Below are 24,604 nucleotides of genomic sequence, written 5' to 3' on the forward strand. Positions count from 1 at the left end.
GCTGAAAATGTAACAAGATGAAATGCATTGTTGTATTCACGAGGGGACTAATAAAACTTGACTTCTAATAGAGTCACGTCCTCAGTTCACATAATACCATATTACTTCAGCCCCATCGTAATCATGCAGACCCTCTGCCTCCCCAGTGATCCCTTTCAGCGTGGACTGGGGCAGTGTGGCACTGTGTTAATTAGTCAGTACATCTCTCTTTCAAATTTGATTAAAGTTAGTCAATAGATTGACTTTTCCACCACCCCTCCTGTTAAGAGGGCAGCAGACTGGTGGATGAGCCTCAGCGCTTCTGGCTGCCACGACAGTGAAACATCTGGTGCTGTCTCATGCCGTGCAAATACTGGACTAGGATCATAGAATCCCAGAACAGTTTGGGTTGGAAGGGACCTCAAAGATCATCCAGTTCCAACTCCCCTGCCACGGGCAGGGACACCGTCCACTACACCAGGTTGCTCAAAGCCTGTACCTGTGCTTGGGATTGCCCCAACCCATGTGTAGGACCTTGCACTTGGCCTTGCATCTTGCACTTTAACGAGTCCAACAGTTCACTGGTTTGATGTTTTTGTGAAGGTGGGAGTTCAGAGACCCTTCATAAGATTTCAAGAGTTTGAAGGCAAACCCCTCTGCTTCTTCTACAGTACCCCAGCTGATCTCACCTAGAAAACAAAACAGTCTGTTTTCCTCGGGTCCTTAAGTTTGTTAGGGTCACATCTTAGTACCAAAGCTCTTTGGCTCCATGGTGGAGTTTTGTATAACTTGAGGACAAGGAGAGAAAGTGGAAAAGTTCCGTTTCCTCGAGTGAGTTCAGCGCTTAAACCCTGAGCCAGCCCCGGGTGGGTGTGTGCAAACAGTGACTTGGGGATGCGTCAGTCCCCCGAGACGGTGACTCACAAATTCACCTGATTTTCTCTTTAGCTGGTCTCAGATGCCCAGAGTTTGACTTTCTTAGACAGATGAGTGCATCGTCACAGGGTGAGTCTCTGCTGGACGTGTCTCTGTTGCACACAGCAGCCCCCAGAAATCCTACCGACATGCTGAGGAGGTCAGCAGGTGCATTTTGGACGCTCACACCTCATGTGTTATATACGTCGAAACCAATCCCTTTATCACATCATGTTGGTCATGTTGAATCAGTGATAAATACTACAGAACCTCTATTGTATCCTACGTGTTTTCCTTACTTTCACGTTTTTACAGCAGTTGTGGTGTATTTATTGGATTTATAAGTCTTGGAGCTTTAATAGCCCAATACTTTCATTACTACCTGTACAGACATAGACCAGTAGCAGTTTTTGCTGCTCAGTTGCTAATTTAGGATCCTTCGAAACAATCTGGTGAACCTTCACCTTACTAGCTGTGCATCTATGTTAGAAGGTCCTCTACTGCATACCGGCACATGAGTCACAGAATCCCAGAATGGTTTGGGTTGGAAGGGACCTTAAAGATCATCCAGTTCCAACCTCCCTGCCATGGGCAGGGACACCCTCCACTACACCAGGTTGCCCAAAGCCCCATCCAGCCTGGCCTGGAACACTGCCAGGGATGGGGCAACCACAACTTCTTTGGGCAACCTGTGCCAGTGCCTCACCACCCTCAGAGGGAAGAATTTCTCCCTGGGATCCCATCGAAATCTCCCCTCTTTCAGTTCAAAGCCATCGCCCCATGTCCTGTCACTACACACCCTTGTCCAAAGCCCCTCTCCAGCTTTCCTGTAGCCCCTTTAGGTACTGGAACATGCTGGAAGGTCTCCCCGGAGCCTTCTGTTCTTGAGGCTGAACAGCCCCAACTCTCTCAGCCTGTCTCCAGGGCAGAGGTGCTCCAGCCCTCCCATCATCTCCGTGGTCTCTTGTCTTGGTGGAGATGCCAAAAATTGTAGGGTGTGGGTAGATGAATTTCACCTAGCAGAGTAATCCCTGCTAGAGAGGGCTGAGACACTTGCAGAAGAAACCTGAAAGCTCTTTTTTGTGCCTCTTAGTCCTGTAGATGAAGCTCTGGCTTCAGAGCTGTTGGTGTACAGCTTCCCAGTGCAGAGCTGGACATGCTTTTGTGAGAAGGAGCAGTTTCCTCACCCGAGTTCTCAGCTTCTCTCCAATAACAACCTGCTGTCCCTAAGGTGGCCGATTTCAAGAAAACCTCAGTGATGAATACCATGGTGTCATTCTTCGTTTGGGTATAACGAGGTTATTGGAGCCTCAGCCCTGCCTGTGGGTCCGTCCAAGAGCTCTGCAGGAAGAAGTGAGCCGTTCAGTTTGCGTTCAAGAAAAATCCCAAAACAATTTAGTAGTAACTGAGACGCACCAGTGGGCAACCTTCCAAACCACAGCCCCGAGGGGAAGCTGGGATGGAAATACGCTGCGCAATTTCCTCTTCAGCTGCGTGGGTTTAACTCCAGACTTTACCTTGGTTCTCACTGATGTTTTCAAACAGGTTTCTGACCTCAGTAGTGACTAAAAGTGTAACTGTTGGTTCAGTAGACCATGAACAAAAGGCAAAGTCAGATGTCTTTAAAGTGATTGATGAAAGCCGAAGAGACGGTAGGAAACAAAGCGATGAAAGGATCTGAAAAGGCATCTATAAATGGAAGAAAAAAACAATAAAAATTCCTGCTCACAGCTTTTCTAGGTTCAGAGGCAGAAGCGGTTAAGCCAAATCTCTTAACTAAAAGTTAACGGTAAAGCTCGCTCCAGAAAAATGTTCTTTAGCTTATATGTCCGCCTCTGGACACAGCTGGCGAACATCTCCAGTGAAGGGTCAGTCCTGCAATGAGCTGCTTTTCATCCACGTGGCCACGTCTGGTTCTGCTGGACCACAGAATTCGCTGGTGCGTGCTGAAGAGCTGAAACCGGTCCAGAGGCCGGTGCCCACGGGCAGAGGGAGATCGAGAGGAGCCAGGAGAGCTGCTCCGGAGAGGAGAGCTGTTGGGGAATGCCACGTAAAGCAAGAGTTTTACGGCGGGCCATGTACAACACGCAGCCAGAGAGGCTTCTTAGAAGCTTTTGGTGCTTCTCCCGTGGCTTTTCTTTCTGGATCTGGGTTAACTATGGCTTTGCTAGTCGTAGCAAGCAACGTGGCTTGATGGTAAAAAAGCTTGGGTTGAAAAAGTTGAACTAGAACTCCATTATCAGGTTGCTGTGATGTATAGTTGATGTCTGGTTCTCCAGCACGAGCCTGGGTTTTGAGTTTGGCTGCCTTCAGTTTGCCCTGTGGTGCTGGGGTGTGAGGAGATTCCGGTCAACTCGATGTCCAGATGTTGCTGTCTTTGGGCACGGCCACTGGTTTCAGATAAGTCCCACTAATAGTTTGTTTCCGATATTTATTTTTTTTTTAATTTTGACTGAGCTTATTTTGTTCTTTCCCCTGGAATGAAGACTTTTAAAATAGAAAAATAAACCTGGATTCTGATTTCATTGTGAAAAGCTGTACCTTGTAATTAGAACGGAAATTAAAATTCCCAGTTTCTTCCTGGGTTACCAGCCTTGCTGCTGGTTGTGTCATTTGAAGCACATTGTTGATTTCTTCGTGCCCTATTCTGGTTATCTGTGCAACACTAAGTGCCCTGTACAAGTGATACTTGTGGTGTGTAATACGAGAAACTTCTTGAAATTCTAGGAGAGAGAGAGATAGTCATGTATTAATAGCTGCCATTAATTAATTCTTCCCTTCAAGGGGGATTTTCAGCTAGGAAATCATTTCTGACCCAAAGCAGGAATGGGATGAGGAGGCAGAGATACACCTTCCACTGCAGCAGGATGAGTAACTTCAGTAACCTTTTCCCCCCCGATGTATTTTGCATAATTTTCTGTCCATGGTTGAAATATTCAAAAGAAAGTGGTTTGGGGCTTGTGGTTTTTTGGTTTTTCAAGTAAATGTTGTGCTTTTCATTATTTAAAACTTGTGGGTTTAAATCGAGCTGCTGGATGCTGTTTCCTATTGGACTGATTGCAGTTCCAGGAGGTTTTGGTACAGATAAGGATTTTGAGTTCACTTCCTTTTGGTAGATATTTCCTAAGAGCTGTCGGTGCTTTCTTTTTATCCGTCGCATGTACCGAGCAGCGTGCAGGGAGCAGTCGGATAAAAGGAAAGCAAAATAATAGGGATGGTCGTGCACAGTGCCATAGCACGCGGGTAGCTGTGGGTTGGCACGGCGTTACGGTGGTGGGTGATGCAGAAACCTTCAAACCACGTTGGGTGCCCTCTGGTATATTCTTGACCGTGTGAAAACCTGGCCAGGCAAGCGGCATTATGGGCTGGAATAATAAATAAGAGTCAACCAGATGACAGCGGTTCCGCTGAGGATGCTGGATGATGTTTTAATGACTGGCACCGTGCTGTCGTCTGAACATCTGCAGAGCTTCTCCAGGAAGTTCGAGCAGCTCCTGACTCCTTACAGGAATGTATTATTGAAGATACATTAATATTTGAAGGTGCTGCCCTGCAGAACGGGTCTCCTTGCTGCTGTGGCACGCTAAGCAGCTTCTCAACAAAGTGTCTTCCATCCTACTTGCTTTGTTGTAGACAGACAACGGTGAGCCCTCAGCTGGGACGGGGTGTGGGTGTTGGGGCACCCGGTGCGCTGCACCCCGGCGTTCAGCGACGCCTCCCTCCATCGGCAGGGACGCGATACGCAAGTGGAGTGGGAATCGTGCCTCTCCCCCGAGCCGCGAGGCTAAACGAGTTATTGTAGTTAATTATTCACAGTTCTTGGCTCTGGGATCGTCTGCGGCGGCGCGTGCGGGGAGAGGACGTGCCGAAGGAAGGGATGTGTCCGGGAGGTTGGTTAGAAGTACGGGCTTCCACGTCTTCTGCAAACCGTCCCCGGTGGGAAGGAGCCCATCTCGGAGCGCCGCTCTGCAGCGAAGCTCGCAGGCGTTCCCGGGAGCGCTCCTCGGCTTGTTCCCGTATCAGAACTGGGAAGCAGTTCTCTTCCAGTACCTCAAGGGGGCCTACAAGAAAGATGGGGAGAGGCTGTTCAGGAGGGCCTGTTGTGATAGGACAAGGGGTAATGGTTTTGAAATAGAGGGAGGTAGATTCAGACTGGATATTAGGAAAACATTTTTTACCATAAGAGTTGTAGAACACTGGAACAGGTTGCCCAGAGAGGTGGTGGATGCTCCATCCCTGGAGACGTTCAAGGCCAGGTTGGACGAGGCCCTGAGCAACCTGATCTAGTTGGAGATATCCCTGTTCCTTGCAGGGGGGTTGGACTAGATGGCCTTTGAAGGTCCCTTCCAGCCCTAACCATTCTATGATTCTATGATTCTAAGCAATTCCTTGAGTAGCAGGGGAGCAAGATTCCAGCAAGGCCCGGCCCCTACGGGGACAAGCAGAACGTCGGAGCGCAGCCTGCTTCTCCCACTCTGGCTGCCAAAGGAGGGACTCCCTTCTCGTAGCGCTGGCTGCATTTGCAGATCTTTCCCTTTGGATAGTAAAGAGAGGGGTGTGCAGGGGGATTGGAACCGGCTCCCAGCTTTGTGCATCGCATCCCATCGGCTGCTACAGCGAAACAGAAATCCTAAAACTGTTTACGGCTCCAGTGACCCTCAAATAGCTGATTTAATAGAGGTAGAGGCTTATTTAATAAAGATAAATACCTTGGAGATCCTTAAAAACTGCTCCTCATCCGTGTCACTGTAACGTCAACCTGCAGTTGGCCGGTTGCTAATGGTGGAGTGCTTCAGAGCACGCGTGAGAAAACGTCTCCAACGTGGAAAGGATTGGGTTTTTTTTCCATCTGCTAAATCTCGTTTTATTGAACCTTTTGGCTTTATCTCTTCCTGCGCTGCTGTTTTTAAGCTCTCCCCCTTATGTAGGTCACACTTCTGCATTTTATGCTCGAGCCATTGTCTTGAAGCGGTATCTCTTGTAAAATGAAAACAAAAAAAGGATGATCTCTATGAAAATAGGACTTTGTTTTTCCTGTGGTGGTAGTACCAGTTTCCCCTTGCTTAATGCCAGTTTGTTTGGGTGTTGCTTCAATACTACTCCAGCGTTTTGGTGTTGTGGTATGTGATAGGATTGTTCCTCTGCAAGTTCCTTCAGCTATTTTTAAGGTTAAATTTTTGCGTACCACCTCAGGAAGGCAAAAAATGGACAGCCACCCCTGTCCTCAAACACTGAGGAGCTTCTGAGCTTACAGGGGTCTTCAGAAAAACTGTGGTGCCACTTATTTTTAAACCTGTTAAGAGTCAAGAGAGGAAAAAAAGCTCTACACGTGCCTTGGTTCAGGTAGGAGGGTGCTTCCCAGCGAGCGTCGTACGGGATTTGGAGTGATGACACACTTTGAAGAAACGTTTTAAAGTTGATTTAATTTCTGTTTAGTAGTTGATTTTATTTTTTTTTTAGTAGAAAACATAAACCCTTAATCTTTGCATTGCTGCAGGTTTGACAGCCTGAAGGAATACTTGCTCAATGGTGGAGCTAAGACCTCATGTGAAGCCACTCAGTGTGTAGTAAGTCTGATCCAGCTTCAGGTGTTTCAGAAGAGGGTTTTTTTAATATTAATCACTTCATTAGTGAGGAGAGACTCTTGTAGGCATGTGGTGTTAGAGGGAAGATGGCCAAATTATACTTGGAGAGGTTGGGGCTCCTGCCAAGTGGCAGCTCCCAGGCTGCTTTCTCCATTCCCAGCTTTCCTGAGCTTCTGAAACACAGCTGCGACGTCCCAATTTTTACATTTTTATTCCCCAATGAATCTTAATTTTGCCAGTGAATAACATCTCTTGTAGCTTGGAATATCTACTCCTTTTGCTACAAAGCCCTCTATGTCTTTGGGCCATGTTTGGTCTCCAGTTTCTCGTTTTGGCACAGGTTCATAGAATCATAGAATGGTTTGGGTTGGAAGGGACCTTAAAGATCATCCAGTTCCACCCCCCCTACCATGGGCAGGGAAATCCTCCACTACACCAGGTTGCCCAAAGCCCCATCCAACCTGGCCTTGAACACTTCCAGGGATGGGGCGGCCACAGCTTCTCTGGGCAACCTGGTCCAGTGCCTCACCACCCTCAATGTAAAAAATTTCTTCCTTAGATCTAATCGAAATCTCCCCTCTTTCAGTTTAAAGCCATTGCCCCTTGTCCTGTCACTACACACCCTTGTCCAAAGCCCCTCTCCAGCTTTCCTGTAGCCCCTTTAGGTACTGGAAGGTGCTGGAAGGTCTCCCTGGAGCCTTCTCTTCTCCAGGCTGAACAGCCCCAACTCTCCCAGCCTGTCTCCAGAGCAGAGGTGCTCCAGCCCTTGGATCATCTTTGTGGCCTCCTCTGGCCCTGCTCCAGCAGCTCCATGTCCTTCTTGTGTTGGGGACTCCAGAGAGCCCCTGCCCTCCCCTTCTGCCCCCCAGCAGTTGGAGTCGCCTTTGCTTCTGCATGTTTGTAGCTACAACTGTTTTGTTTGGGTTTTTTAGGGGGATGAAAATACAAGAGTTCATTAAAAATAAAAGATCTGCTCAAACCACAGCCCTTAACGGCACGATAAAATTGTCTTGATGTACCAAGTGGCCGCTCTTTCTGTGCGATACGTGGAGTCGGAGCGTGGGAGGAACGCGAGGATGAGGATGTACGAGGAAGCAGCACTCATCTTGCTTGTGGGAGCTGATCTAGATGCGGACACGATGCTAATGCTCGGCGTGCCAGCTCCACCGCTCCGTTCTCCAGCAAACTTGACTTTTCACGAGTAGGTTGTGAGTGTGTGTGTGTGTTGGGCCAGCCCAGAGGATCCCAGCGCTGTCTTTGATGTGATGGTAAATGCTTTGTGAGCGCTGCAGGGAGCACAGTAAATGCAGATCAAGCCTTCCCCAGTCGTGCTCCTCGAGCGTTTTAGGGGCTGCTGAACTGGTGGTGTTCATGGCCACCAACACGTTTACCTTCTGCAGACCTGCGTTAGCGAGTTCCACGGCGTAGCGCGGTTTGGTGAGAGCGGACTTTTAAACCCACAGCGTCAGAATTCCGGTGGCCACCTTTAAAGGCCTCCTGTTTGCTTTTCCTGTACCTCTGATGATCTTAAACACGTACTGAGCTGTCGTTCCTTCCCCCATACAGACTTTCTCCCACGTACCCTGATGGGCATTAGTTGAACGCCAAAGTCTCTATGCTGAGTTGTCTTTTCTGTTAAATATCATTTTTTGAGTGCACTGGAAGACTTCAAACCGACCAGAAATAGGCAGCCTGTCAGTACGGCAAGGCAGATGCTCCAATTCCCTCTTTGCCTATGAAACAAAACCTGCAGCGTTCTTCAGTTCTGGGCTCAAAGGAACAGACTGGGTTTGCAGAAGCAGCCTCTGAAGGTATAAGCTACTCTTGGAGGACTTCTTGCACAGATAAATAGAGCAGAAGAATGTAAATTTTTTCCTGGAAAGTAACTACTTTGAGTTGAAGAGCAGTGAAGCTGGTGAAGGGTCTGGAGCACAAGTCCTGTGAGGAGCGGCTGAGGGAACTGGGGTTGTTCAGCCTGGAGAAAAGGAGGCTCAGGGGAGACCTTCTCACTCTCTACAACTGTCTGAAAGGAGGTGGGAGCGAGGTGGAGGTAGGTCTCTTTTACCAAGTAACAAGTGATATGACAAGAGGAAATGACCTCAAGTTGCACCAGGGGAGGTTTAGATCGGATATGAGGAAAAATTTCATCCCCAAAATGATTATTGAGCATTGAGACAGGCTGCCCAGGGCAGTGGTGGAGTCACTATCCCTGGAGGTGCTTAAAAGCCGTGTGGATGTGGTGCTGAGGGACATGGCTTAGTGCTGGACTGGACAGTGTTCGGTTAACGGTTGGACTCGATGATCTCTAAAGGTCTTTTCCATCCTAAATGGTTCTGTGGTTCTGTGAAGCTGTCAGGACACTTCGTAAGTGAAGAGAACAGCCTTGTTGGGTGTCACTTACCCAAGTGGTCCGATCAGCTCCCTTTTAGAATCCTAGAATGGTTTGGGTTGGAAGGGATTTTAAAGATCGTCTAGTTCCAACCCCCCTGCCATGGTTGAGATTGCTGGTGATACAGGATTTTTCATGGTTTGAGATTTTGTTAAATATTTTACCCAGAACTTCCAGCGCCTGAAATACAAGCTGCTTTTCACACGCTGTGATGGTTGTGCCACAGGTCCTCACGTAACATCACGCACTTCAGTAGTTCCCTTATCTGTCTCCTGCAAATCAGGGGAAAATCCTGACTTCTGGAGCTTGACCAGCTGTCCTTGTGCAGCCGCGTGCTCCGGCAGGCCGTGCTCCGGAGCCGATCTGTCCGGGCCGAGATCGTGTGTACCCCCAGACTGGGTTCTGCACATGGGCAGCCTTGCAGAACGCAGAGGAGCTGCTTGTCTGCCTACTGTACTCGTGTGGAGCTCCAAGCTGCAGTCTCCTAGAAGCTCAGCCTCACGCAGAACCGATTACGAAGAGTCTGCAAACGGGGGTTTTGGGGCTGTTTGCCAACCCAACAGCGTTTGATCTCTTGACAGCGCTGATCCTGTAGCTCTTGATCCACTTCTAACACTAGTAGATGACCAACTCCCCGCTGCAGTGCTGTGTTCAGCTCTGGGGTCCCCAACAGCAGAAGGACATGGAGCTGCTGGAGCGGGGCCAGAGGAGGCCACGGAGATGATGGGAGGGCTGGAGCACCTCTGCTCTGGAGACAGGCTGGGAGAGTTGGGGCTGTTCAGCCTGGAGAAGAGAAGGCTCCAGGGAGACCTTCCAGCACCTTCCAGTGCCTAAAGGGGCTACAGGAAAGCTGGAGAGGGGCTTTGGACAAGGGTGTGTAGTGACAGGACACGGGGCGATGGCTTTGAACTGAAAGAGGGGAGATTTTGATGGGATCTGAGGGAGAAATTCTTCCCTCTGAGGGTGGTGAGGCACTGGCACAGGTTGCCCAGAGAAGCTGTGGCTGCCCCATCCCTGGCAGTGTTCCAGTCCAGGTTGGATGGGGCTTTGGGCAACCTGGTGTAGTGGAAGGTGTCCCTGGCCATGGCAGGGGGGTTGGAACTGGATGATGTTTGAGGGCCCTTCCAACCCAAACCAGTCTGTGATTCTGTGTCTCTCAGTCTCAGCCCGTGCTGGCTGTTGCTGTCAGTGGCAGCGTTCCCGCGTTGCCTGCTGTGCCCTTTCTGCCCACTCCTCGTCTCGGAGCAAGCTGGACCACAACAGATGCACGGATGCCAGCAGCAGTAAATTCACGCCGCGTCTGCTCAAGTCTCCGGTGGTCTGTGTGTCATCCGTGGCTTGCTTGAGGGCAGGGCTGCTGGCCGGGAGGGCTGGGTCAGGCTGGAGGAACGAGCTGGCGGAAGCCTTGTGAAATTCAGCAAGGACCAATGTGAAATCCTGCACCCAGCTGGACTAACCCTGAGCAGCAGCTCTGCAGAAGAGACCTGGTGGGTCCCAGTGGGCATCAAGCTGAGCATGGGCCAGCAGAGGCTGGCAGCATCCCAGGCTGTACAGACAGGAGCACAGGCAGCAGATTGAGGAGATATGATTGTCCTCTTTGTGGTTAGACCACATGTGTGGAACTGGGTCCCCCAGTACAAGAAAGGCATCAATAAACTGGAGTGAGTTCAGCAAAGGACCACCAAAGATGGTCCAAGGGCATGAGCGCTTTCGCCATAGCTGAGGGAACTGGGCTTGTCCAGCCCAGAGAGGAGAAGGCTGTGGGAGGGACCTACCAGCAGCCCTACAATACCTTTGAGGAGGTCATCAAGAAGACAGAGACAGGTTTTTCAGTGACACCTGGTAGGAGTAAGAGAGACATAAGCTGGAACGTGAGAGGTTTTTACTGGATATAAGGAGGTCGAGCACTGGAACGTGTTGTACAGAGGCGGTGGGATCTCCGTTTCTGGTGCTTTTAGAGATCAGTCAAAGCCTTGAGGAACCTGGTCTGACCTCAGAGCTGACCCTGCTTTGAGAGGAGGTCGGACCAGAAGCCCCCTGAGGTCCCTTCCAACCTGGGTTACTCTGTGATGGAGATGACCCTTCAGACCCGTGCAGCTCCCTGCTGCTGGGGAGGGGGAGGCCAGTGGGCCGTGGAGGAACGTCCAGCTCAACTTGGCTACGAAAGGGAAACCCTGACACTGGAGCTATTGTGTATGGGACTTGGTCACCTTGAGTTACCCACAAAGGCAGGCCGTGTCATTTTAGGAAACATCCTGAAAAATATTTTAATATTGAGGACAAAGGAGGGAATTAGAGACCCAAATGTCTGCAGCTCTTCTGGTTGACTGCTGCTGCTGCTCTTTAATACGTAGTGATGGAAATGCCATGACGGGAGCTGCAGGCTGCTGATCAGTGATGGAATGTGTCCAGGGATGCATTTACAGAATTCTTTTCCTTTGTAAATATTTGAGAAATCTGGTGGCTTCTGTAGAGCTTCGCATCGCAGCATCAGGTTGGCACATGGACCTCTTGTTTCCATGACCGGGAGGTCTGATACTACATTTTTCATGGTTCGATGCTTCGGAGTCGCTGACAATTTAAGGTGGTTCAGCACCTCTGCCACAGATCTCCAGGACTGTAGGAAGCCAGTGGGCCATGGTGTGTTGGATTCTTTTGCGCTGGGACTGTTAGTGGCTCTGGGTTGAGGGTCAAGTACTGCCTTAAACTCTCATCTTGCCTTGGCCTTTTGGCAAGGACGGCCTGTCTTTCTCAAAGAGCAGGTTATTGGTTTAAAGTACCATGGAACTACAGGCAGAGGCCAGCAACCAAGGGCTAGATGAGCTACCAAGTGCTTTAGATACCCAAGATGTGCATCTTCTGGAGGGACGTGGCTGAGCAGGGCAGACTCGTGTGCTTGGTGAAGGCACGGAGCGTGGGGGAAGTGGAGCGAGTTCATCTGCTTGTGTTGCGTTTTTCTTTTTTTGGCTGCTGTTCAGTAGGTGTTCCTGCATGCTTGGAGTGCTCTCCAGTGGACCCCCTGGCTTTCTGCAGACAGGCAGGGATGGAGAAGGATTTGGGATGGCTGGTGGACTTCACCTCTGTGAGAGCATGAGATGTGGCCCTCAGGCAGAGGTGTCTGCACAGGCATTAGGTAGTGACAGTTCCCAAAGAGCAGGGTTTGCTTTTGATCACCAAGTGCAGATTATTATTCTTCTTCTAAGTCGTAAATTCCCGAGCATTCAGGTGTAGAGCAGCCCAGTTTCCTCTTTGAGGTCCGTCTTGGGTGCTCCGTCTCACATCCAGGCTGTCCTGACGTGCTGGTGGGCCCGTGAGGTCCTACCTCTGCCCGGAGGATGCTTGCTAAGAGCTGGAAACCCAACTGATCAGGCAATAGCTCCTGAACCAGTGCAATTTCCTGACATCCTGGAGCATGGAAGGAACAGACACCTGGAAATTACTACTCAAAGCTCTTGTTCCGAAGCTGAGCGTAAGTTAATAATGTTTGTGCTGAAGTATTGACTCGGTCCCGAATCCAGAGCTCCCACTTTCTTGGCTTTAACCTCCAGTCTGGCTGTGGTGCTTTTTCTGTGTATTCACAGCCTGGTTTTGTGTTGGAGGGTTCTGCCATCGACCTTTATTTCGCGTAATCGCCTGGGGTTTGGGGTGGAATGAGCTTTTCTGAAGGAAGCCTTTACAGTCCGTGCCTAATGGCTGCTTTTCTACCTAAAATACTCTATCTTTATGTAAGTGTAATTGGATTATGCAAAATAATCTTTTCAAATGAGGTTTTAAAGCGTCGATCAGCAAGTTGTAGGTGTCCAAAGCTGAGCGATTCCAACGGTTCCCGTATGCAGCTGGAACGTAAAGGTCTGTTACGGAGCTGCTACCTGAGGAAGACTTACTGGAACCCTCCCTCGCATCAGAATAAGGTTTTTAATAGTGGAAATTTCTCTACAGTCCAAATTTTAACTGTATGATTTCAGTTCTCCCATTAAATTAATCCATGAGGCTTTGTGGCTGCTCTTTTTTATCAAGTGCTTTTACTTCGGTGCCTTATTGTCGTGGTTTAACCCCAACGTTCGCTCCGCCCCGGTGGGACGGGGGCAAGAATGGGAAGGGTAAGAGTGAGAAAACTCATGGGTTGAGATAAAGACAGATAATGGGGAAAGCAAAAGCCACGCACACAAGCGAAGCAGAACGAGGAATTCCCTTCCAGGGGCAGGCAGGGGTTCAGCTGTCTCCAGGAAAACAGGTCTTGGTGACTTGGGAAGACAAACGCCATCGCTCCGAACGTCCGGGGAGGACGTTCCTCCTCCTTCCCCCAGCTTTATACACTGAGCGTGACATCATATGGCGTGGAGTGTCCCTTTTGTCAGTTGGGGTCGGTGGTCCCGGTGGGGTGTCCCCCCTGGCTCCTCACTGGTGGGTGGAGGCAGGAGAGGCCTCGGCTCAGCGTAAGCGCTGCTCAGCAGGAACGAAAACATCCGTGGTATCAACCCAAACCCAAAGCCAGCCCCGTACTAGCCACTGTGAAGAAAATTAACTCTACTCCAGCCGAAACCAGCACGCTTAGGACTAGAGTAATGTGCAACTTGGTTCCCACACCTCTGTTTAAACCACTGGCAAATGCCCTTTTTGGTAGGGGTTCACTTGAAACGTTGGGTTTTGGCTGCGACTGTTACCTTCCACGTGCCTCTCGCGCTGATGGTTTGGAGAGACGAGTGCCCCGTGGTTCCTCTGGAGGGCGTGTGTTGACTTTGGGGCAATGAAAAGGCATTTCTGTTGGTGTTTGGAGCACGTACAGAGTTGGCTCTCATGGACAAGACTTTTTTTTTTTTTTTTTCCCCTTGCTGCTCAGAGAACAGCTTAACTCTGGTTTTTTTCCTTTTCTGATCACTTCCAAGTTTCACGTGAGTCTCGCTGTCATGTCTCTTTGCAGGTCAGATGCCGGGGCCCGGTTCCATGATACCCGGACAGCCCATGCCGGGCCGGATGATGCCAAGTGTGTCGGCCAACATCCACCCAGCCGGCGGCGGTCCTCCCCCACCTGGCATGGCACCGATGTCAGGAAACCTCATTGGACCTCGCGTTCCTCTAGCAGCTCCAAACGGCATGTGTAAGTGGATCTCCAGCAGAAAACGTTTGGAATGTACCTGGTGGGGCTTTTCTGTCGCTTGCCTCGTTGCCGGAAAAGTCATCGCCGTTGAAACCCCTTTGTCTGCTGCAGGAATAAGAGGATCTGTGCACGTGGGCAGCCAAAGGCTGGTGCCAGAGGTGTGCTTGAAGCTTTAAGTGCTTGTCTCTCCTCTAGGCATCCGAACATACTCCATTGTCCTTTATTTTATTTATAACTTCCCTTATTTTATTTATAATGGCACCGAGGCTCTGTGGTCATCATCAAAAACCACTTTGACTTAGTCTGAAAGAATGCACAGTAGAGGTCTGGGAATTAACTGCATCTAAATCCTTAAATAGCAGAGGTCAGAATATAATTCAGTTCAACAATACCTTACTGAAAACTTAGGCATTAGAAAGAGAAAGTCCTAATTAGGAAGAAGCAAAAGGTATATTGGGAATGTTCCTTATGTGGTATAAATACCTGCGCCTCCAAAAACGAAGTTGATTTATGCCAACCCAAAACAAAGCAGCTGAAGTCAATCGCTGCTGCGTGGGTGTTGCTTGAACGAGCGTGAGAAGGTGGCCAAACTCAAAAAGCAAAAGCAAAGCTGGCGTGGCCGGCACGGGATGCTCCGGCACGGGATGCTCTGGCATGAATTCCTCAGGAAATGTGTGTTGGTTGCAGCGTGGGACAAGTGCCGGTCTGCTTCAGCGCAGAACGTTGCTCAGTGTGACTGTGACCGGACAGGCAGGAGTTGCGATCGCTCGTAGCACCACTCCCAAAAAATAATTGGGAAAAGCCATGCCACGTTGGCTTCAGCTGGAGGGGGTTGCTGAGGAGCACTGACTCATCGCTGTTAACCAGCACAAGCATTAAATACTCCATCCTGATGCTATTTTTGTTCCGACGTTCGCTCCTTCTTCCTCTGGTGCTGTAGCTTTACTTAGTTTTCCTTTTTCTGAGCCTCTACCGCTGGGAATATCTTGTGTCAGGTTGTATTCCTGCTTGCTCTCTTCCCATATCTTAATTTCTTTTTTTTTCTCTCCCCTACCAAACAAGTCAGTCATGTTCCATTAGCGTCTCTGCGCTGTGCATGGAAGTTGGCCTTTTGTCTCCTTCGTTTCTTTCCTCCTACTCGCTGCATCTGTGGATTCCTCTACTTTAACCTACATACGGCGCTCGGAGCCGAAGTGCAGACTCTATATGAAGTGTATTGTTGCATCTATTTGAAATAGAAAAGAGCCATCGTCTAAAGGCTCGAGTGAGAGCTGGGAGATGAGAAATGCTAATTCCAGCTCCAAAAGTTGCTCCATGTGAACTTTGCTGGTTGCTGAGCTGCATGCCTGACATCTTTTTTCCCCTCTTTCGGAGTCCACGCCGTGTTTAGTGGTTGAAAAGCACAATAAAACGCATGGTGGAGCTTCACGTGCACCTTAAGAGATGGAGAAGCCACAGTCGTGGCCGTTTCTGGGGCCAGTCCTTGCTGCTTTCCCCTCGGATAACCGCGTCTCCCATGGCATATAGACATCTGGGTTCTTTTTCCATGCTCAGCCCCTCCTGATGTCCTGCTCACGGTTTCTCTGCTGTGTTTTTTTTTTGCAGATCCCCCTCCTGCGCAGCCGCCTCCGCCAGCGGAAGGGGTGACCCCAACCCCACCTCCGGCAGGAGCCCCGCCGGCCTCGGCCGCTCCCTAAGCAGTCAAGGAAGAAGGAACTTCTACAGCAACACAGTGGTGACCAAAAATGGATTCCTCAGTTCCCTTCTGTTCCCTTGGGAGGTTTTCTCCTCGCGTTGGCCTGTCCCGGTTGTATGTGTGTGCGTATACGTACACATATACAAGCACGTATACGCAGGGTCTTCTTCCCACCCCCTCTCCCCACTGCTCATAACCTTGGCGGTACTTGGCATTCCTTTGGGAAAGCTTTAGGTCAAAGATGCCAATAGTGCCTCCGTGTTGCTGGTGGGAAGTCCTTTACACTTTGGGCTGCTCGCCTTTCCGAGCGTGCTCCACTCCGGTTTCTTTCGTCTCGGTGTTTTGAGCTTTGGGTTCTCCTGGGGAGGGTTACAAAAAGAAACCAAACTTTTTAAGGTGGAAGCATTAACTGAGCTTTAGGATGTCACACGTGCCCACCTCCACCTGTGGTTTAATCTTTCGGGTTCTCCGGGTAGAGCAAAGCATCGAGACGGGATGCCAAACCAGTGTTTTGAGCAGAGAAGGAAAAGAAGGGCGTGCCGAAGCGCAGAAGGTGCGGGAACGCCAGCCGTGCCCATCACCGATATCCGATCGTTAAGGACGGTGGCAGAGTCCTGGGGCTGCCTCGCTAACTTATTAAAGGAAATATTGATCCAGTGTGAATGAAGCCAGGAGTGACTCAATTGGAATAAAACCACTCAATGGTAGGAGTTTTCTTGCTCCAGTTTTTACCTTTCTTTTGCCTTTGAAGGTGGTAGTTGAGCCTTCCCTCTGAGTAGCTTGGTACAGTAGCCAACTGAGGAATAAATCCATGATTTTTAGTCCCTCTTTTTGGAGCATATACTTTTTACTTTTTAAAATGAACAAAACAAAACAAAAAAAAAAGTAGGTAGCGAAGAAGTGTTAGGGAACGGGGTTGGGTTGGGATGGGATGGCTGGGGGGGGCGAACGCCAGAACTACCTCCTGCGGACCGCCGAGGTGGGCAGAGCCAGCGACCGCGGCGCGCGGCTTCGGGACACCCCGCACGTCACCTCCCGCTCGCGGAGCTGCCGGCGGATCGCCGGCAAATCTGGGAGCGCTCGTTGAGTGACACCACCGGCATGGTACCGCCGATGCAGACCGCCGCGGCGTTAGTGACCACGGAACGTCCTTCGCCGGCCCCTCCTGGCCTAGGAGGGTTTGCCGGGTTTCTTCGCGTGGCTCTGAAGACCACCCGCTTATTTAAAGGGTGGCTTGCACGGTGGTGGTCTAAGGTGGTCTCCCAAATAATCTGGAACCCACAGAACCACTCATACCATTAAAAAAAAAAAAAGGATTTGCTTTGAAGAGCACTCAGGTGATTGACTCATCGACGTTAACGGTTGAACTTCCCAGGTCCTGATGGTGCACGAGCATGGGGTGACCATTCCTGGGCCGCCTGCGTGTCCGCCACGTGCTCAGACCATCATCTGCAGCCTCGTTCCTTCCAGTGCTTTCCACCACCAGGCTCTAAGAGCCCCCAGTGCCCGGCAGAGCCTGCCTGCCCTCCCACCTCCCACCAGAGAAGCTCAGCCCCGCGGTCACCTTTCCCACTAGGGTCTTTGGGGTGAGCGTGGGATTTTCTGGTTCAGACCGTAGTCCGGTTTAGAATAACCTCAGGTTGTTTTTAGCGTGATCAACTTCCAATATAAAGGATCCAGATGGAGACTATTTTTTACTGTACTAGTGATGATCCTACAGAGCACCTGAATTCTTGACACTGTCATGTTTCTGTATAAATAATACGTGTGTTGACTTTTTCATCTGATCCGATGTATAGGGCCGGTTTTATTCCTGCGACGCAGCCACCTGATTTTGTGAAATAAAAAAAAAAAAAAAAAAAGTGGTTTTTGTACGAAGCCCACGCCGCTTTGTCTGGAGTCTCCTTTCCCTGCCGCGTGCGTTGCGGGCAAGCTGGTGCTGCGGGTCGGTTTTTGGGGCTGAATCTTCACTGCAGTGGAGTAAACACAGAGCCTGAGCTCGTTACGGACACCGAGGGAACGCAGGCGGTGAGCCGCCGCTTCGGAAAATGGTATTTCAGATTTAAAAGGCTTCGTGAACGCGGAACGAAGTGAAATGGTGTTCGAAGCCCAGTGGGGTTATTTCTGTTGGATTCCTGCCTTCCCGCGCTGACCTGGCCCGGTGCTCGGGCTCGCCTTCCCGCTGCCGTCGGACACTTGGAAGAAGTGCTCTGAAGTGGTGGGGTTTAATGGAGGAGGACTGGGCACGCGGCCCTGGTGGGGTCCCGCTGTTCCTCCATCCCTGGACCAGCTTCACTGTTCAATTGTTTAATTCAGATCCCTGTTTGCATCTTTTGTCCTCTCCTGCAGGGCTCCTGAGGCCGCCGGATAATTTGCCTTTTCGATTAAACTGAAACCTGGAATCTAATCTGGATTAGAGTCTAAACACTCCTGTTGCTTCCCCAAGTAGGAGCGTTTGCCTCTGAAGCAGCGCGCTGATGGCGCTTCAGCCTGGGGAAGAGAAGGCTCCGGGGAGACCTTCCAGCACCTTCCAGTGCCTAAAGGGGCTACAGGAAAGCTGGAGAGGGGCTTTGGACAAGGGTCTGTAGTGAGAGGACACGGGGTAATGGCTTTGAACTGGAAGAGGGGAGATTTCGATGGGATCTGAGGGAGAAATTTTTCCCTCTGAGGGTGGTGAGGCACTGGCACAGGTTGCCCAGAGAAGCTGTGGCTGCCCCATCCCTGGCAGTGTTCCAGGCCAGGTTGGATGGGGCTTTGGGCAACCTGGTGTAGTGGAGGGTGTCCCTGCCCATGGCAGGGGGGTTGGAACTAGATGATCTTTGAGGCCCCTTCCAACCCAAACCAGTCTGGGATTCTGTGATAAACCGGCTCAGTTTTCTGGCAGTAGAGTCGTTGGAGACCGAGGTGCTGTGCTCGGTGCTGAGCCCTTCTGCCCTGTCCAAAAAACGCGCTGCCCCTCCCGCCCGTGCTCGCTGCTGGGGGGGTTGTGGCTTCCTCCGACCTGGCTGCCGCTGCCGCAGACGGGGGTCCGCGGGACGGTCTCTTTTTCCTTGGCACCGCCGCCTCGTTGGTGGGAGCAGCGATGGGGCAGTGGAGCAGGAACGGAGACAGACGGTCACACAGCCGCCTGCGCCCGTCCCCGCTTCCTAATAATATCCGCAGAGTCCCCGTTGCGGTGTCTCCTGTCTGGCAATACCAGCTCCACCATGTGGTTCCTGAAAAGCTGCTGGTTTGTTTATTTTTATTTTTCTGTCTGATTTAAAGTCAAAAATAGCCATGGGGACCCCCAAAGAGTTCGGGGTGCCTCGATGCGCGAGCGCACGTTGTCCTCTGACGCCGTTATTTCCGTTCCTGTGCTTTTTCCATGAGAAACTTCCAAACGAAGGACTTGGCAAGGCTGGAAACTCCTTTTCAGGCTCCGCAGGTTTTACAGCGCCAAGTACGACGCAGCTGGGGACGACCGGGCACCGGTGCCCATCCCGTGGGCTAATCCCCCCCCAAATCCCGGTTGGAAAGGATGTGCCCCAGAAAACGGGCGGCAGCGCGGATGCGGGTGACCTGCCAAGGGCTCGGCTGTGCTGGGGCCGCTCCTGGCCCGGCTCGGCAGGAACAGTGTCACCCTTTGTCTGCGCCGTCGCCCGCCCGGGCGTGCGCTGCCCGCGGGGGAATTTCCCCTTTCATCGGAACCTCCTGCCGCTGCCGAGGGTCACGGTTCAGGGACCTTTTCCAGCAGCTCCAGGAGCTCTCTGGAAGCGGAGTGTCTGGAGGGCAGCCTGGGGTGGGGAGGTGGTTTTTGGAATTTTTTTCCCAAAATCTCTTCTTTTCTGTGCCTCTGTGTGATAAAAAGAACGTGTTGTCTGTCAAAACCAGCAGCCTTGAGTGCACTCCCAGTTTCTAGCACTGGGATGTTTGGTGATGCTGGTGGTCGCCACGTGCCAAGGTTGCCCACCCAGGTCTGCGTCGCTGAGCCGACTGAGTGCCGCGGGCAGCAGCGGGTGGTCCAGCGGACAACAACATGGACCAGCCCCTTCCCCAGCGCAGCTTCAGCCCAGTCCCACATGGGGACCCTGAGGAACATCTCCTGGCTGGGCACTTGGCTCTTCCAGCAGCGTGCAGACACCAGATCCCTGCAGGACCCCTTTCATGGGAATCCCTTGTTCCCACCCAGCGCTGGGGACTGGGATGCTGCAGAAGACCTGCTGACCCGGGGATGGGCGCTGCCCTCAGAGGATGCTCAGCGCAGATCTCATTTCCGTGGATCTGGTCCTCTCTGCTGCTGTATTTTTGGCTTCCCTCTTCCAGATGAAACAGAGCCCGAGTCTTGGGGGCCATTAAATACCCGTGACCTGTCGTGAGAGGGGTGAGGTGCACATTGGCTGCTCCGTGCATCTGGTGGGTGTCGGGCTCAGTCCTTGGGTCCTCTCCCCGAAACGGGACAGCCCAGGGTTTTTGTTTGGTTTGAGAGCTCAGAGCTGTAACCCCCAAGAGCCCGGCTCAGAAACGGCCCCACCAGGAAGAACACGTGCCGGGGGCTCCGTGCCCCTCCGGAGCCCGGCTCTGCCTCTGCCACTCCCAATCCTTGGGCCAAACGCAGCAGCTCCCTGTGCACATCAAGGGTTTGGGGTTTTTTTGGGAAGGTTCCAGCTTATCCCTCTGGCCAGAGGTAGGAGAGCGCCCGGAGGGCTCCAGCGCCGCAGGACGTGCCAAGGCTGCAGATCCGCGTGTCTTTACCCGCTGTTACCAGTGTCCATCCCCGAGCCGATCGTGTAATCCTACACACAGCTCCTGTTCCGAGGACGTGGGAATGACGGCCATTATCTCATCAGCCCTGTGGTGGGAGCACTTTGGGGTGGGAGAATTTCATAGAATCCCAGAAGGTTTTGGGTTGGAAGGGACCTCAAAGATCATCCAGTTCCAACCCCCCTGCCATGGGCAGGGACACCCTCCACTACACCAGGTTGCCCAAAGCCCCATCCAGCCTGGCCTGGAACACTGCCAGGGATGGGGCAGCCACGGCTTCTCTGGGCAACCTGTGCCAGTGCCTCACCACCCTCAGAGGGAAGAATTTCTTCCTTATCTCTTACCTAAATCTCTGCTCTTTTGGGGGTATTTGAGGCTGACGCCAGCAGGGGAGGCTGAAGGTTGATTTTTTTTTTTTCTTTTTTTGTATTTTTAAGTCTCGCAGCTTCCTCCAGCTCTCGGTGTCGCATCAGGGCTCGTCACCTCGGAGCTGTGCCCCGCGTGGTGCCAGCCCTGATCAAGGGCAAAGCCGATAAAACCCTGCCTGGCTGAGCTGAGATCAACCCTGGGCTCAGACTCGCCGTCAAGGATGCTTTGGGAGAGGGAAGAGCTGGCGTGTCCCAGCCGGGGCAGAAAACACCGACCTCACCCGTCTGTTGACTTCAGCGTTTTCCGGTGTCGTGATTTCTTTGCACCTTTCCAATACTCATTAATTAAAAAAAACGGGAGAAGGGATGGTTTGAGCATCTCCGGTACCTGGATGAGGAGGGAGGATGTCGAGCAGGCAGCTCAGGTGGAGGCGATGGAAGAAACAAAAGGTGGTGAAGTGCCAGCCTCAGCCTGTCCTGCCCCCCCCATCCACCCCCCCGTTATCCCGGGATGCAGCTGCCGCGGGGACATCGGCCTCCGAGCACGGGGAGGAGGCGATTCCCCCGTGCTCCGCTGGTGGGAAGGATCCCGTGAAGGTGAGGGATTTCCCCCCCATAGCTGGGTGTCCGTGCCCAGTGTGTGGCATCGCCCCCGGCCCTTGGCTCCCTGCACAGCCCACGGAGCGTGGCCTTGGCCCTCCCTTGCCCACCCAGCGTCGCTGCTGGGGCCTGATCCGGAGCCGCTGGCACAGGGACGGGTGCGGAGCCTGCGCCAGGGGGGCTGCCCCACACGGCAGTGGTCTGTAGGGAAACGCGATGGGTGCCATCCCTCAGGATGGGGGGGGATGGAGCAGCCCCTAGCTGGGATCAGGGGTGCTGACACCCCCTCACCCTCCATGGATTCTGGAGGATCCAGGGCGAGGTCCCTTCTCCCTGTGGCGCCCAGCACCCCGGAGCTCTCAGGGTGTCGATGCCCTGTGAGACACCAGTGGGTGGCCAGTTGACCGTGGCTGGTGGCCCAGACATGGGAGGAGGGTGTCCCCTCGGTGGCAGGGCCGGGAGCGGGGGGATGCTCCTGAGTGAGGTGCCCAGGGGTGACACAACCCCACCGCGGAGTTGGAGCTGGTGCTCTGGAGCACCAGCACAGGCTGCCCCAGGGCTCCAGCCATGGAGATGTCCAAGACCCAACTGAACGTGATCTTGGGCAACCTGCTGCAGGTGGCCCCACGTGGGCAGGGGTTGGCCCGGGTGGTCTCCAGAGGTCCCCACCAGCCCCAGGGTCTCACTGGTTCCTGCCCCCAGGAGTTACTGCCGGTGCTGGAAGCTCCCGTGGGCTTGACAAGCACCAACCATTGACCATAAACACTTTGAGCCATCGCTGCCACGTGCCGGCATCGTGCCCTGGTGCTGGGGTAAGGGTGCTGGGTGCAGGATGGGTGCTGCTACCCTGCCCAGGCTCCATGTCCCACCCCAGCACCGTCCTCATCCCAGGGATCCCACCCACCTTCCCTCAGCCTCTTGCTGAAGGTGGGGACCCAGCGGAGGGACCCCCAGCCCCGGGCAGTGCGTGGGACCTCGATGCCCCTTCCCGCCCCTTTTCCCCAGCTGTCGTGGCCGCGTCCCCCCCAGCCATCCCGGCGGCCCCTCGGCCGGTCCCCTTGGAAACGCATCCCGGGACGGAAGCGCGGGGAATATTAAGCAGGTGCAGCCCCTTCAATCCCCCTTTTGAGCGGGGACAGAGCGGGGCTTGTTCCCAGCGCGGGGAGCCCGGCCAGGCGTGGCGGCTGCTCGGGGGGAGAGGGGACCCCCTGGACCCCCACAGCACCCCCTGCGCCCGCGCCCCACGGCTGCCCCTCTGTGCAGGACGGGGTGACGTGGGTGGGGGGTCCACAGTGGATGGGGGGGGAGGGTGTTGTGGCTGAGCTGATGTGGGTCCTACCCAGGGGTTGGGGGGGCACTGGAACGGGCTCCTGTGGGAGCACCCACTGCTCCCCAGGGCCCCGAGCATCCTTCCCCGGCACGGGATGCGGGAGCAGCCGCAACCGCCACGTTCCCGTGCCGCGGACGGAGGAAGACGCGCGGTGACCTTGGAAAGCCTCGTCCAGCCGGGAGCTCGTGCTGTCCCCGGGGGGATGTGGTGGCCACGGGGTGGGGGGACAGCAAAGATTCAGGCCCTCTCCCACGCAGGGGTCCAGGCTGAGCCCCCCCGGGTGCAGCCCGAGGTGTCCCCACGGACGTGGGTGTCCTCAATGCAGCCATGACATCCCCCGTGGCGGTGGGATTCGGGGCGGCGATGGGCCGGGGGTGGCACCTGCAGGATTTGGGTGCTGCCCCCGCACTGTCGGGGCCAGGAGGGAGCGTGTGTCACCCCCTCAATGTGGCTTCAGGCAGCGAGAGGTGGGTCCTGGGGTCCCTCTGAGCTCACCCCATCACTGGTCACATCTACGTGGATTCTGCTCTCGCGGCTCTTCCCTTGCTCCACCCAGCCGCGGTGTCGGTTCAGCCTCCCCACTGCCCCCCCTGCCCGCACCCCCAGCCTGCGGAGAGACCCCAGCTCACGGTGCCCACGTGGATGGGTCATGGATGACAGAGGCCACTGTGGCATCTGGTGGCCCCTGGACCAGTTGGGCACCGGGAAACAGCGCCACGGCCGTGGGGCACCTGCTCCAGGGACGAGGAGGGTCTGACCCCACACCGAGGTCTTCACCTGGAGGGGTCCGAGCAGCCACAGCCCCCTGCCCGCTGCCCCATGGGCACCCAGGGCGAGGGCTTCATCCTGGGATTTGAGGGCTCTGCCCTCACCTCGCTGCTGCTGGGGGGTGTCTCCAGCTCCCCCCAGGGCTGGGCATGAGTGGGGGGCTTGGGGGTGCAGAGTGGGGGTCCCCCTGCACCAATTGAGGATGCTGGGGGGGGGGGGTTCAGTGCAGGGATGGCCCCCCCCATGCAGAGGCAGAGTTTTGCAGGGGGTCCTGGTGCTGGGGGAGCAGTCTGGGAGGGGGTCCAGGAGGAATCCTGGTGCTGGGGGGGGTCCTCGTGCAGGGATACTCCCCCCATGTGCAAGCAGTTTCGGGGGATGGTCAGTGAGAGGTCCTGGTGCTGCTGGTGGGGTCCTGGTCCTGGTGCAGGGATCCCCCCTGTGCAGGAGCAGTTTTGGGGGGGGTCTGTCAGGGGTGCCATGCTGAGGGGGTGCAGGGGGGGGTTCTGATGCTGGTGCAAGGATGCCCCCTTCATGCAGCAGATTTGAGGGGGGGTCAGTGAGGACTCCTGGTGCTGGGGTGGTGGTGCAGGGGGGGTCCTGGCGCAGCAGCAGTTTTTGTGGGGAGGATCAGCGACGGGTGCCAGTGCAGGGGGGTCCTGGTGTAGGGATGCCCCCCGTGTAGGAGCGGTTTTGGGGAGCGAGTCAGCGAGGGGTGCCAGTGCTGGCGGGGTCTCGGTGCAGGAGCAGTTTTTGGGGGGGGCACAGTGAGGGGTGCCGATGCTGGGGGGGGATCCCGGCGCAGGAGCGGTTCTGGGAGGGGTCAGCGAGGGGTGCCGGTGCTGGGGCGGGGGGATGCCGGGCTGGATCCCCCGGTGCTATGGGGTGGGGGGGGGGGGGGTCCCGTTGCCGCGTCCCGGAGCCGCGTCCGTGGCTGCCGGCGGCGTCCCGAGTCCCGCGGGCGGAGCCGGTGGCTGCCGCCCGCCCCCCGCCCGGCCCGGCCCGGCCCCCCCGGCGCGGAGCGGAGCGGAGCGGGGCGGCGGGAGGCGCGGGGCGGGCGGAGCCGCTGCCGGTGCCGCTGCCGGTGCCGCTGCCGGTGCCGGCCCCGCTGGCGGAGCCGCGGGTCCCTCCATGCCGCC

General features: G+C 54.0%; 1 protein-coding gene across 2 annotated transcripts in view; it reads left to right on the forward strand.

Moving 5' to 3' along the window:
• The window catches only part of SMARCC1 (SWI/SNF related BAF chromatin remodeling complex subunit C1), a 100,834-nt gene extending 84,262 nt beyond the window's left edge, over positions 1-16,572 (forward strand). For both annotated transcript variants that reach the window (XM_086614436.1, XM_086614435.1), the window contains 2 exons: positions 13,790-13,966; positions 15,572-16,572. In XM_086614436.1, coding sequence (XP_086470562.1) covers positions 13,790-13,966; positions 15,572-15,663 — 269 coding nt within the window. In that variant the 3' untranslated portion in view covers positions 15,664-16,572. The remainder of the gene's footprint in view (positions 1-13,789; positions 13,967-15,571) is intronic.
• Positions 16,573-24,604: the final 8,032 nt, after the last annotated feature.

This window comes from Tauraco erythrolophus, chromosome 7 (genome assembly GCF_009769465.1).
Source record: "Tauraco erythrolophus isolate bTauEry1 chromosome 7, bTauEry1.pri, whole genome shotgun sequence".
Taxonomy (NCBI): Eukaryota; Metazoa; Chordata; class Aves; order Musophagiformes; family Musophagidae; genus Tauraco; species Tauraco erythrolophus.